The sequence below is a fragment of the Rhinopithecus roxellana genome, chromosome 5 (assembly GCF_007565055.1).
Source record: "Rhinopithecus roxellana isolate Shanxi Qingling chromosome 5, ASM756505v1, whole genome shotgun sequence".
NCBI classification, from domain to species: Eukaryota; Metazoa; Chordata; class Mammalia; order Primates; family Cercopithecidae; genus Rhinopithecus; species Rhinopithecus roxellana.
In genome coordinates, this window is record NC_044553.1 from 34,825,847 (window position 1) to 34,840,115 (window position 14,269).

Consider the following 14,269-nt stretch of genomic DNA (forward strand, 5'->3'; position numbering starts at 1 on the left):
TCTTTAGCATTTTTTATCCCTCCCTTAAATAGTATCATTTTGTTTCCATTCCTTTCCATGCTCACAACCCCATTGCTTTGCTTCTGTCTGTTGGCCAGGCTGTATATTCCCGCGTGGCCCGCATCTGTAAAAACGACATGGGTGGCTCCCAGCGGGTCCTGGAGAAACACTGGACTTCATTTCTGAAGGCTCGGCTGAACTGTTCTGTCCCTGGAGATTCGTTTTTCTACTTTGATGTTCTGCAGTCTATTACAGACATAATACAAATCAATGGCCTCCCCACTGTGGTCGGGGTGTTTACCACACAGCTCAACAGGTGAGCGCAGGACCCCGGCACTGCAGAGATGTTCTGTACATGCCTGTCAGAACCAAGACAGGCTCCATGCCGCCAGCCTCTTCCTGATGGTTTTCTTCCTTTTCAGCATCCCTGGTTCCGCTGTCTGTGCATTTAGCATGGATGACATTGAAAAGGTATTCAAAGGACGGTTTAAGGAACAGAAAACTCCAGATTCTGTTTGGACAGCAGTTCCCGAAGACAAAGTCCCAAAGCCAAGGTAAATAAAAAAGTCAAAAAGGGTTTTGTCTTGAACAAAACCCTCCAGTCACTGGAAGAAGCCCTCCTCAGGGAGCAGCTTGGCCAGCCTCCCACACCAGGAAGGGGTCTGTCTCTCTGCAGCATCTCAGATGGAGCCAGCAGACATAGCCTTGTGACCTGCAAGCCCATGAGTGTGAATGGAGAGCCCACTGAGTTCAGGGGCATAGCATTGCTTCTTTAGTTTCACTCACTCTCCTTCCTCCCTTGACCTCTTCTCTGAGAATATGCACTTATTCCTTAGATACAGTACATGGTGTGGCAGGGGCAGCCAAGAGCATAAAAGAACGCTGTTTTCCTTTCAGGCCTGGCTGTTGTGCAAAACACGGCCTCGCAGAAGCTTATAAAACCTCCATCGATTTCCCGGATGAAACCCTGTCATTCATCAAATCTCATCCTCTGATGGACTCTGCTGTTCCACCCATTGCCGATGAGCCCTGGTTCACAAAGACTCGGGTCAGGTGAGATTGTATGGGAAACACTCCTTCCTATCCAAAGTTTTCTCTGCCCGTTGGCCTCCCCTTCTGATCTGTGCTCCCGCCTCTCGTAGGTACAGACTGACAGCCATCGCAGTGGACCATTCTGCCGGACCCTACCAGAACTACACAGTCATCTTTGTTGGCTCTGAAGCTGGCGTGGTACTTAAAGTTCTGGCAAAGACCAGTCCTTTCTCTTTGAACGACAGCGTATTACTGGAAGAGATTGAAGCCTACAACCATGCAAAGTAGGTGTATGTTACGAGAATACCCTTCAGTACTGCTCAAAAATTTCCGGCGTGTATTTCATCTAGTCATGTCCTTTTGGCCCTCTAAATTAGCCGTGGTTTGGCATAATAGTGTTTTGTGTTTTTTTCTCATTGAAGTAAATCTTGGGTTTGTTTTTTACCCGAGCCTACTAGGGCAAGGAGGGTGAACAGTTGACGAGTTTAAAAATAATTCAGCGCTTGTTTTTCACCTGTAGACTATGAGAACATTTTAACAGCACCTCTCTTATCTTGCAGATATATTCCAAGATGCTACATGCAGCAGACAGTTGTGAGCTTGCATACACACACACACACACACACAAATATACACGCACACACATACACAGAATGTAATACTAGTTAAGCATTTCCTTCCTATCATTAATATGTAAGAGAATATTTAGACCATTTTTTAAAAAACAAGAAATAAAAGAGAGAAATGGAGCAAAGGGGACTAAGGAGAGAACCAGAACCATCTAACGCAGGAAAATTTAAATGCATTAAAACACGATCCTTTTTATTTCTATAGTCAAATGTGGCCTTCGCAAATGCAATTCATTTCTATCATCATAACAGGAAAGCAATCTTTAAAAACCCTTTGTCCAGCCTGAAATTTAACCAACCGTGCAGAGAAGTAGAAGATGAATCACTAATTATTATTTCCCAAACTATGTACTTGCCTGGTTTGTTACCAAGAATATTCCTTATGATTTCCCAGCTCTCAGTAATTGCTAAACCAAACCACACTTGACTGACTAAACATATGGCTTCAAAATGTATCCCATCAAATAGGTGCAGTGCTGAGAATGAGGAAGACAAAAAGGTCATCTCATTACAGTTGGATAAAGATCACCACGCTTTATATGTGGCATTCTCTAGCTGCGTTATCCGCATCCCCCTCAGTCGCTGTGAGCGTTATGGATCATGTAAAAAGTAAGCTCGTGTTTCTTTACTTACCCCGGGTCTTGCAGCATCAAAACCTTTGGTGATGAGAAAATCCAAGTTACATTCTGTTTGGTGTTATACAGGTCTTGTATTGCATCTCGTGACCCGTATTGTGGCTGGTTAAGCCAGGGATCCTGTGGTAGAGTGACCCCAGGAATGCTGTAAGTATACTTTCTCACATGAGCTAGGATGAACTATCCTTTCCAGGGTCTCTAAAGCTAGAAATTGTGGAAAACTTCCAATTACACTACTCTTTCTCTTTTTCTTTCTTTCTTTCTTTCCTTCCTTCCTTCCTTCCTTCCTTCCTTCCTTCCTTCCTTCCTTCCTTCCTTCCTTCCTTCCTTCCTTTTTTTCTTTCTGTTTTTTGTTTTTTTGTTATGGAAGAAACAGGAAAATGAAAACCAGGAGATGTGAGAAGGAAGGGCATAATAATACTTAAGGGAAATGGTAGACCTAGTAATACTTAAGGGAAATGGATGGAGAGAAAAAACCAATTCTCTTCTGTTCTCTTAAACATTCTAGTTCACCAGTTTTTAACAGAAATAGCCATTTTAGCAAGTTATGTTAAAATGTTTAAAATTTTTTTTTCTCTCTGCACATTCTTACTAATCAGTCTGTGTTCTTGGTTCTGCTCTGGTTGTCACTTGTGTTCCTATGAAGGCTGTTAACCGAAGACTTCTTTGCTTTCCATAACCACAGTGCTGAAGGATATGAGCAAGACACAGAATTCGGCAACACAGCTCATCTAGGGGACTGCCATGGTAAGACAGAATCTTCCATTCCCACCTGGAGCTTCTCTTGGACCACCTTTGCACGTGGACATGATTTTACAATCAGTCTTTTTAATGACTCAGGACACGTACCACCTAGCATTTTAACTTAAACTTCGCAAAAGCTGAGCTGTTTGATCATGGGGATCCATTAGAAAAGAGGCTTCCTTTTTTTCTTCACCATTTACAATTTTGTAGGAAATCTAGAGAGAGATAGTCTAACCAGTAGGTTAATCTTTTTAATTTATAGTCTTTTTTTTTTACTTTTTTAGTTAATTGGAATTCATAAATTTTTGCTTTCTTTTGGTTACTTTTCACTGATTACTTGTTCCTTTAATTCTTTTAGAAATTTTGCCTACTTCAACTACACCAGATTACAAAATATTTGGCGGTCCAACATCTGGTTAGTTTTTTTTAATTTTTTTGAATTAACAACCTTTTCTTTCCTTCAGTTCAGCATTTTCAGCCCCTTCTCCCCTCCTTTTGCGCAGTTTGGCAGCCCTTCATTTTTCCGCTTTGACTCATAATCCCACTGATGGTACCAAAAGACTTTTCTTACTGAGCACTTCACCCTTGTATAGCATGTTAACACTTCATCATTGACCAAGCCACATCCTTTAAGAAAATTCAAATGGGCTAACATAGACTGCATTCCAGCTGCACGCACGCCCACCCAAGCTTTCTTCTTTCTCACCTCTTTGCATTGTGAATGTTTCTTCTGGTCATCTGTATTTAATGGATGGCGGAATTTCATTATTTTTCCCCATCTCTCCTCACCTTTCCTATGACCTAGTAAACAAATACACATTTCCCATAAATGTGTATTTAAAAGTTTTAGAGATCTTTGAATGGTTTGCGCTCATCCTGCGAATCTTTGAATGTTGTGGTCTCGGTCATGTGAAAAAGGCTTCAGTGGAATGAAGCTGATTTTTGATGTATTAAGATGTTCAGTGGGCTCTCCAAGCCTCTGTGTACCTGTTTTGGAATCTTCTTCTGTAATCGTTGCACCAGTCAGAATTGCAGTCTCTGAGGTTTTAGCCTAAAAGCGTAGCCTTATATTTTGAGGGAAAATCTATTTGGAGGAAATCAGTACTGGACATGCTAAAAGGTTAAGTTACTCCCAGTCCTATTGCTGCTTCTAAAACTCACCAGCAATTCCTTTCCTCAGGGGGAGAAAAAGATGGCAGATCTTACGTATCAGAATATCCTCGTTCAGTTTGTAATGCCATTGCCTTTGCATTAGGTTCTGCTAACTCTTTGGAAGAAATTCCCCAGCAGTTTTGGAGAGTACAGGCAAAGTCTGTCTCTCCTTCGGTGTTTTACTGTGGGGGGCAGAGCCTCAGTGTAGTGAACAATCTACATATGGACAGGAGGCCACTAGTAACAACCTCTTAGGCAGAGCTGGTTTATCACATCCAAAGTCAAGTCTTTTCATAGACTTAACCAGATATTTTCCGACAAAATTCCATCATAGCTTCTTCCCCAATAAATACTATAGATTTTCTAACCATCTGTGAAAGTGCTTTTTAGAATGCATAAAAAGAAATGAAATGATGTCTCACAAGAGAAGGAAGAAACAGCAACTAATCTGCCCTGGGAATTATATTACCTTTTCCATGAGTGTCATTAGTAACCACAGGGGCTTTCCTAAGAGCCTTTCGAGTATCTTTAATTTTGAAATCTGCTCAATATGTCTTTACTGTTAATTTTCAGTTTTCTTTCCTCCCTTGAAAGGAAAGAACTTGATGTAGCTTCCTCAGGCGTGTTTTTGCAAAATCTTAGAGCAAACGTTCTCATCAAATTTACTCAAACTTTATTTAAAAATGCAACAGACCAATCAAAAAAATCTTGACATTATCCATATTAATAAAATCTGTTTGCCACCACAGACATGGAGGTATCTTCATCTTCTGTTACCACAATGGCAAGTATCCCAGAAATCACACCTAAAGTGATTGATACCTGGAGACCTAAACTGACAAGCTCTCGGAAATTTGTAGTTCAAGATGATCCAAACACTTCTGATTTTACTGATCCTTTATCGGGTATCCCAAAGGGTAAGGCCTCAGCAGGGACCTCATCTCTAACTGCATGGAAACCTGATCCTTAATATCACTGAGGAGTATGTGGTTCTCCAGAGGTGAGCCTCACTGGAGTTTCTGCGGTTGTACCTCCACCGCCCCTAGCCACAGTCTCTCTGGCGTTCTGTGGTTATATCTGAGTGCATTCCTTAAAAGATAAAAGAGGTGGAAAGCTGTTGGAGAAAAAGCTGGTGAAGCAGCCACTCAGACAATCTAATCTGTGTTGATTTCTGTCTGAAGAAGCAGAGAGCGTGCTGGATTTCAGGGAATTTCAAGGGTCACCGCAGCAAAAAACAAAACTCATTAATTGCAAATATCCTGATATCAGATGTTTTGTCTAGGAACCTTTCCCAGCCTCTTGTTTAGCTTCAATTCAAAATGCAATCTGAAAAGGATATGTGAGATGCTAAGTTGCTTGAATACCACAAGCAATAAAACATAACAGAGTGCTTGTCCATAACTATCATTTTCAGCCGTAATAGGAGCAGTTATAAAATAGCTGCCTGTTGAGTTAGCTTATTAGATATATTACTCTAGGAAAAAAAATCTATTCTTTAGTGCTTACTAAACTATGGATGGTATCAGGTTTCCAATCAGTTTTTATGGCAGCGCATTGTCATTTATGATTTATATCGGTTGATTTTCATTTTATATGTTTTCGTTGTAAACAATTTTATAATCATTCTTCATTCTTCTTTCTGCTTTGCTTTCTTTAGTAATACCATTTTTTTCTCCTTTTCTTTCTTGGTCTTTCACAGTGCCACTGAATTCCGTAACATTAATTAAACATTAATTAAAAACAACTAATGTTCAAAGGCCTTAGCACTAACTTAAAGCAACAGAATCTTCAAAATCACTCTGACTTACCTTACTCTGGGATAGCTGTGTTTATAGCATGTAACAGACTTGAATACCTCTTAAACTAACATTTTTAAATTAATTGTTAGATGTCTGTGGTTGCAGTAAAAGGTTAAGTTTAATTTCAATAATTATAAACTAATTTGCTCTTCTTTTTCTAGGTCTAATTTAAATATTTTCAAATATCTTCAGATAATTTGACAATTTACTTAACTAATACATAGTATGTTTCCTTAGACTGTCTGGATTTCTTACATAGTCGGTCATTCAAGAGTGCTTCACCCCAAGATGGAATGAAAAAAAAATTCAAGCAAACATGAAAGTCTCTTTTTATAGCTAACAGTGATCAAGCAGATATTTTTGGTTTGTGAACAAATTATGTGTTCTTATTTAAGTTAGTATAATTTTATTGGGATATTATTTTAGCATAATGTATGTTTATGCTAATTATTATATTTTCCTATATCCTAACAGCTACCTTTTAATCCTGAATTAAGAGAAAATTATGCCACAAAACATATAATGAGTTTAAGGTTAACTATTTAGAAACTATGCACTTCTAACTATTTTTTAGATCGAAACCCTTAAACTTTCTAACATATAACAACTATTTATGAGGGATTAGAGGAAAAGAACAGAAGAATATAGATCAGTGGGAGATTAGAGTTATCCTGGCATTTGCAGCAATCCTGTATGTCTCTGGGGATCCTAGTTTGATTAAAGACAAAATATACAAGGAATTTTGGAGTCTACTTGACCCTCCAAGCTAAGCATACGAACCATGTGAAGGTCGTGTTGGCTCACTGAAAGCCATTTGCTGTTTATTATTATTTTTAAAAAGCACCTCATTCACACGTCCCATGTGTCTATTGCAGGTGTGCGATGGGAAGTCCAGTCTGGAGAGTCCAACCAGATGGTCCACATGAATGTCCTCATCACCTGTGTCTTTGCTGCTTTTGTTTTGGGGGCATTCATTGCAGGTGTGGCAGTATACTGCTATCGAGACATGTTTGTTCGGAAAAACAGAAAGATCCATAAAGATGCAGAGTCCGCCCAGTCATGCACAGACTCCAGTGGAAGTTTTGCCAAACTGAATGGTCTCTTTGACAGTCCTGTCAAGGAATACCAACAGAATATTGATTCTCCTAAACTGTATAGTAACCTGCTGACCAGTCGGAAAGAGCTCCCACCCAGTGGAGACACTAAATCCATGGTAATGGACCATCGAGGGCAACCTCCAGAGCTGGCTGCTCTTCCCACTCCTGAGTCTACACCTGTGCTTCACCAGAAGACCCTGCAGGCCATGAAGAGCCACTCAGAAAAGGCCCATGGCCATGGGGCTTCAAGGAAAGAAACCCCTCAGTTTTTTCCCTCTAGTCCGCCGCCTCATTCCCCATTAAGTCATGGACATATCCCCAGCGCCATTGTTCTTCCAAATGCTACCCATGACTACAACACGTCTTTCTCAAACTCCAACGCTCACAAAGCTGAAAAGAAGCTTCAAAACATTGATCACCCTCTTACAAAGTCATCCAGTAAGAGAGATCACCGGCGTTCTGTCGATTCCAGAAATACCCTCAATGACCTCCTGAAGCATCTGAATGACCCAAATAGTAACCCCAAAGCCATCATGGGAGACATCCAAATGGCACACCAGAACTTAATGCTGGATCCCGTGGGATCGATGTCTGAGGTCCCACCTAAAGTCCCTAACCGGGAGGCATCGCTATACTCCCCTCCTTCAACTCTCCCCAGAAATAGCCCAACCAAGCGAGTGGATGTCCCCACCACTCCTGGAGTCCCAATGACTTCTCTGGAAAGACAAAGGGGTTATCACAAAAATTCCTCCCAGAGGCACTCTATATCTGCTATGCCTAAAAACTTAAACTCACCAAATGGCGTTTTGTTATCCAGACAGCCTAGTATGAACCGTGGAGGATATATGCCCACCCCCACTGGGGCAAAGGTGGACTATATTCAGGGGACACCAGTGAGTGTTCATCTGCAGCCTTCCCTCTCCAGACAGAGCAGCTACACCAGTAATGGCACTCTTCCTAGGACGGGACTAAAGAGGACGCCGTCCTTAAAACCTGACGTGCCACCAAAGCCTTCCTTTGTTCCTCAAACCCCATCTGTCAGACCACTGAACAAATACACATACTAGGCCTCAAGTGTGCTATTCCCATGTGGCTTTATCCTGTCCATGTTTTTGAGAGGATGATGTTGTAAGGGTACCTTAAAACAAGAGACTTGCTTGTATTTTAAGAGAACCAAGTGGCCAAAGAAACTCTTTCTAACTTTGGCAACATCAGAACTTGCCACATGTAGCTACTGCAGCAAGGCTTCTGTGTACTTGCCTGAAAACAAAGGAAGGTGCTGGTCATTCCATTTCTTTTGTTTGAAGCTAAAGAGATGTGTAGCTCCCAGGGGCTACCTTACCAGTATAAAGAGCTGATAACAGTACTCAGAAGAATCTGTGAACAAATACTTGAAAATGGGTTCAATGTAGACTGCCATTATGTGTGGTCTTCCCATTAAATGTGAACGTTTTAATATGTATGCATTCACCTTGCCTCTTGCACAAATGTCAAAAAAAGATGGTAATGTCTCAAAGAAATGAACTTGTAGATTACCAAGCAGTTTGCTAAAAATTCAATCTTTGACCCAAGCTGTAGCATTTTTTTTTTCATGTGTGGCATTTTTTTCATGCCACCAACAGACTTGTTGCGTGTGTGTGTGTTTGTGTGTGTGTGTGTGTGTGTTCTGTACCCACTAGGATTTGTTTAGGTGCCCATTGCATCTTTTTGTGCTATGGAGTTGTTTACATTGAGCATGACTGAACGAGAGAAAATACTACTTCACACAGGAGTCCATTGGGTTCAGCTTTGAAAGAGGAATAGAATCAAGGCTCCTTTGACCATCAAAATGATGAACTTTACTTACGTGGTACCCAATGCCAGAATGTAAGAGTTGCAAGTGATTTTGTGCTGCTATTCATTAAAACTTCTATTCCAGTCTTGCCAGCTTAAGGAGATCAAGATATTAAGAGGTATCCTTGATTTATTTTCCAGTATTCAGTAGTAAAATTTTCCTGTCCACTGTGAATCAAAGCCTGAGTCACTCTATTTAACCTTAGACACATTAATAAGGTCTTATTTTTATTGTGTGTGGTTTATTCCCACACAGTAAAATTTCTCCTCCTTTAACTCCTCCTACCCCCCAAGGTAAAAAACAACAAACAAACAAACAAAAAATAGAAGACAAAAGAAATACATATGAAAGGAATTGTAATTGGCTTAACGGAAACAGTCTGTGAAAACTTAACAGTGGTGCAATCATGTTGTCTATGTTGTGTTATGTGAGAATTTTCTCCTAAGTCATGCAGGTAATGACAATATACTGTAAATACCACATGTGAGTTTACCTGAATCTGTGCATTTTGTGCCTTATTCATGAGAATGATAGAAGTACTAAAATCTGTCAAGTGTTTTCAGTATAGCACATTATTTACTGAGTGCCAGTTGTAAATGTTTTTCAACCAGCACCTGAAAAGACTCTTTGCAAAAAATCACAGAAACAACCTAGAACAATTAATTGTTAACATAATCCAACCTCATAGCAGCATTACATTCTTTGCCATGATAAACATTCCACTCCTGCTTTCCTAAGGATGAAACAGTGATAATGTGAACTCAAATGAGGTTTCCTGGGTAATGTGACACCTGCAGAAACTATAGAGCGTCATTTATATGTAGTTTGGCAGAAACCACTTACAGTTGATGATGCGCAACCCTGCTGACTGTTTCAGTTAATATGCTGCAGACCACACAGTTGTTTAGTGAACCAAATCTAGAAAGTACCGAGGCAGAGGAATGCTCCTGCTGTAGTCAGGCAAATGAGTTCAACTGGATTTCTTTTGACAATACTGTTGGTACCTATTACTTTGGGGAGGACAGGTTGCAGAAGACCAGATCATTTTTATACAGAATGTGAAATACTGATACAGCTATTCTTTTTTTTTTAAAGAACATTGTTTTATAAAGAACATGATTTCCAGTGATCTCTGGAGGCGCTAAAGCTAAAATTTCTGTTCTTGAAACACTTCAGCTTTGCAACTAAAATATTACAGATTAATAATAAATTAAACCAACCAATGATAAACACTACTCAGTCCACCAACAACAATCGTGTTTGAATTCACCTTACCAATATTAATCCCAGCGTGTGTAAAACGGAACAGTAACTCTATGTGACCCCAGATAACATTTTGTAACATTGTACTTCCTTGTAGTTTGTAATGTGAGTTCAATCAGTATTTATGTTGAAATTTCTAACATGAAATCTAGTCTCTATCCTGTTAATTTAATTTTTAAATGCTTTATCCATTTGTGCAAAGGTAAACGCAGATTGTATCTTTTTTAATGGTACGGCATAAAAAGTAACCCTCAAGTGAAGTGGCTCTATACTGTTTTATAGAGTACTTTAACATGTATAGATACCTTGTAAACTTGTATTGTGGATGTGTAAATAATACGTACTTTGGGTTTTTAACACCGCATGTAAAGTCAAAATAAAATATACAAATCATTATATCTTGCCTCTTGATATTGAAGAGGTTTACAATGTATTATATTTTTAAAATATTTTCAAGTCAATCAACACCGGTAAGAGTTGCTTTTAAAATCTGCCAAAATATTCTTGGAACAGTTGCTCTCCAGTCATGGTTACACTACCATTCTCTCCTTGGAAGGCTGGTACTGAAGGTCAGAGCCCCTGAGAAAAATGAGAAACTGTTCAGAAAACCAGTTGAACTGTACTGCATCAACAGTCAGATGCTTTAGGCAAACAGTAGTAGTTCACATTATCCATAGATCTATCTAGTTCAACAGACATTTTTAAAATTCATGATTTGTTTTCCTGCATGAAATATTTCACATAATTTCAGTTCAAAATTATAACTGGCAAACAGGGTTCCCGTGAACATTTCTTGCAATTTGGTATAAGGAGTTTCTCAGTTCCTTTGTTTTAAACAAATAGAATAAATTAGGAGCTATCTAAATATCTAAATATTGAAATGGAAGGTAACAACATGATTCTATGGCTCTTTCTTAGCACCTAATGAGTTGGTGGCTGCTGTCATTGCTTCTCATGGATGTTGACAGTGACAAGCCACTTCTGAGAAAGACAACAGGGGTGCTTGTAGGAATCCCTGCCCTTTTGGTTCTAGCTGCTACTCCTGGCCAAAGCCCATCTGCAGCTCCCATGTGATCATGTTTTCTCAAGGACCTTCAGCAGCATCTTTGCTGAACAGCACAATGGCCATATTCCTGTCTTGAGTCTTACTCTCCCTGATAGTGTCATCTAATTAGGGGTGCTGCATTTCAGTGTAATTTAGTGGTATCAGAAGTCCTTGTTTATTCCTATCATGGCATGCAGTACTCCAGAGACATAAGGAAAAATTTGCAGGAATCCTTTTGTGAGAGAGAAAGACCAGTGGATGACCTCTTTGCCCCATTTCACAGCTCCCGGCACCACAGGTGGTGCCACCAGCCAGGGAGCCTGATCTTGGCCTTCCAAATGACCCCATCATTGGAAGGAAGTCTCTGTAAGTCTGCACACCATTATAGTGCTGGAGAAGAGGGTGGAAGGTGTCTCCCATCACACTGACTTGCAGAAGTCAATTTGTAACTCAGAATTTGAACAAATGGATGAAAGAAGACACAAGGGAAATGCATCTTCAACCTTGTCTTGCTCTGTCGCCCAGGCTGGAGTGCAGTGGCAGCATCTCGGCTCACTGCTACCTCCGCCTCCCGGGTTCGAGCGATTCTCCTGCCTCAGCCTCCTGAATAGCTGGGATTACAGGCGCCCGCCACCATGCCCAGTTAATTTTTGTATTTTTAGTAGAGAAGGGGTTTCACCATGTTGGCCAGGTTGGTCTCGAACTCCTAACCTCAGGTGATCCGCCCACTTCAGCCTTCCAAAGTGCTGGGATTACAGGCATGAGCCACCACATGCAGCCTCCTCCTAGGCTTCTTTAGCATTGCATTATCATTCATTTGCATTGCCTGTTTCCATTAACTTGGTGTTTATTATACCTACTGCCTGTTTACTAGTTTTTCTGAGTTCAGTGATTTTTTTCTCTTCTAAAAAATGCACCTTTCTTTTCTCCCTTATAGAAGTTCTTAGCCTTATTCCATCATAGACATTTTTGATAATTTAATGAATGTTATGGACTGAAAGGCGCATTTCCCTTTCCTCTCCAGGACATTTACAGTCCCCTAAAATCACATCTGTGAATCCTCAAGATAAATGCTCAGATCCCATTTGAGAGACATAGGGTAAGGGAACTTGGGATTTTTTTCAAAGAGAACACAAAACCAGAGAGTAATGGGACAAATACAATAAACTAACCAGGACAAGGCACTGTGTGCTCTGGTTCCAGAAATTCCATCGACTAACCAGTTGGTTACCCTGGGAAGGGGCAACTTTGAAGCCAGATGCAACACTTGAAATGCTGATACAGGCTAAGAAGAAAGGGCATCTCTTCTTCTGCCAGGTAGTGGCATGATGGCCCAGGTGCTGGTCTGGCACCAGGAGGACTCACCCTCCTGCCATGAGAGAGATCAACTTTCTCATTTCTCCCAGCTGGTCTGTCTCATCTGCTTGTCAGAGGAGGGAAAAGAACAAAGTGTCCAAAGCAGCCCTAGGTCCAGGTCCAGGGAGCTGAGTTCTAATCCTCACTCCATCACTCATCTAGTGATTAAGGGCATTATCCACCTCTCCTGACTCTGGTAAAGAGATGATTTGACATCCATTTCTCTGACAATTCTATGGTCTCTGTCAACTCTGCAATTCTATTATTTTATGAATGCTATGCTTAACTATTACAAGTTCAGTAGCTTGGTTGGTAGTATGTTTATGGATGCATGAGGCCTGCTTCCTGTTAGATATAAGATATATGTGAGATTAACAATAAGTTATGACAAACAGTGCACTTTAAGCCATTTACCTTGGATCTATTAATATATTTGATGTTTACACTTTTTGCAGATATAACATGTGAAACACTTAAATCTCTGCCAGTGTTGCATTTTTTATCAAATAGATGTGATATCATAAACAAAGAGGAATGGAACTATAATAAAATCAATCTTTAATTCTTGAGGGGATGGAGGGTGCAAGGCTGGAGGGGGAGGTAGTGTCTTGGTCATTCAAATGGTGAATCTAGTAGAATTCATATATAAAGAAAAATAGCATATTTTTAGCCCCTGTCTTATAATTTTTTTAAAATCAGGTATTGATTACTGGTTGATAAATCTCATTTTAACATGCACTTGAGTACACTTAGCCTCATATGCAGGGTTTGGGTAAAGTATGAAAATACAGCATTATATATGCGCTGTTACTTGTGAGCGTTCTTCATTAGTGTGAGATGGACCTACCCAATGCTACTGTAAAGATTGACTTCCGACCAGTTAGAGCAGTGGTAAGAAGGACAATTTGTCAATGTCAAGCAGCCCTGTGCAGTGGAATGTTCCATGCTGATGGAGGTTCTAAATCTGTGCTGTCCAACCTAGTAGCTTAGCATATGTGGTTACTGAGTACTTGAAATGTGGCCAGTATTTGTGAGGACTTACTACACTGGGCAAAGCCATCTACAAGGCCACCCCTGCTGCTGGCACCACTGTAAGAGGTCAGGCTGTGGCTCTGAATACAGCAATTCCATGAGGTATTTAACTCTGATTAAAAGATAAGACATGCCTTGTACATTTTGTGTATCTACCCTGGGGCTTCACAGAGAGTTGAACTCACACTTGATCACCCAATCAATCACAGATCTAGTTTGAGGTCTGTTTTCTGATTTAGAAACTATAATAAGCACATCCATTGACTGCTAAAAAGCATCAGCACTTGGCTTATGTGGACAGACTTCTCTTACATTTTCCTGGTGCTTTTGAGCCTTATTCAGTTAATCCCCAATATGCCTTTTTTTTCTTTTTGAAAGGGATAAGATTGTCATTCCCATTTTCAAGGTACAGAAATTAAGATGAGTGTGAGTGTGACAACTGTGGACATATAAATGACAGTCAGTTCAAAGATCAGGGCTAATTCACATTCTCACACTCATGCCCGATGCACAAGCTAACACCCTCTGCAAGAGGGTTGAAAAGGGAGTATCGGTGTTCAATCAGTGAGGATGGCCTCTCTCCAGCACTTCATGTATAATGAGGAGAAACAAAAAAGGTAGAATAATTACAGTGTCCAGGAATACGTGCCA

At 40.2% G+C, this 14,269-nt stretch overlaps 1 protein-coding gene across 10 annotated transcripts in view; it reads left to right on the forward strand.

Annotated features, from left to right (window-relative positions):
• The window catches only part of SEMA6D (semaphorin 6D), a 56,584-nt gene extending 46,001 nt beyond the window's left edge, over positions 1 to 10,583 (forward strand). For 2 of the 10 annotated variants that reach the window (XM_030931348.1, XM_010357821.2), the window contains exons 10-19: positions 99 to 316; positions 423 to 554; positions 898 to 1,053; positions 1,143 to 1,316; positions 2,130 to 2,270; positions 2,366 to 2,443; positions 2,943 to 3,043; positions 3,399 to 3,455; positions 4,942 to 5,109; positions 6,867 to 10,583. In XM_030931348.1, coding sequence (XP_030787208.1) covers positions 99 to 316; positions 423 to 554; positions 898 to 1,053; positions 1,143 to 1,316; positions 2,130 to 2,270; positions 2,366 to 2,443; positions 2,943 to 3,043; positions 3,399 to 3,455; positions 4,942 to 5,109; positions 6,867 to 8,155 — 2,514 coding nt within the window. In that variant the 3' untranslated portion in view covers positions 8,156 to 10,583. Of the gene's footprint in view, positions 1 to 98; positions 317 to 422; positions 555 to 897; positions 1,054 to 1,142; positions 1,317 to 2,129; positions 2,271 to 2,365; positions 2,444 to 2,942; positions 3,044 to 3,398; positions 3,456 to 4,941; positions 5,110 to 6,228; positions 6,322 to 6,866 lie in introns of those variants that run through there. The other 8 variants (XM_030931349.1, XM_030931356.1, XM_030931352.1 and 5 more) reach the window with 8 other exon arrangements.
• The last annotated feature ends 3,686 nt before the right edge of the window (positions 10,584 to 14,269 follow it).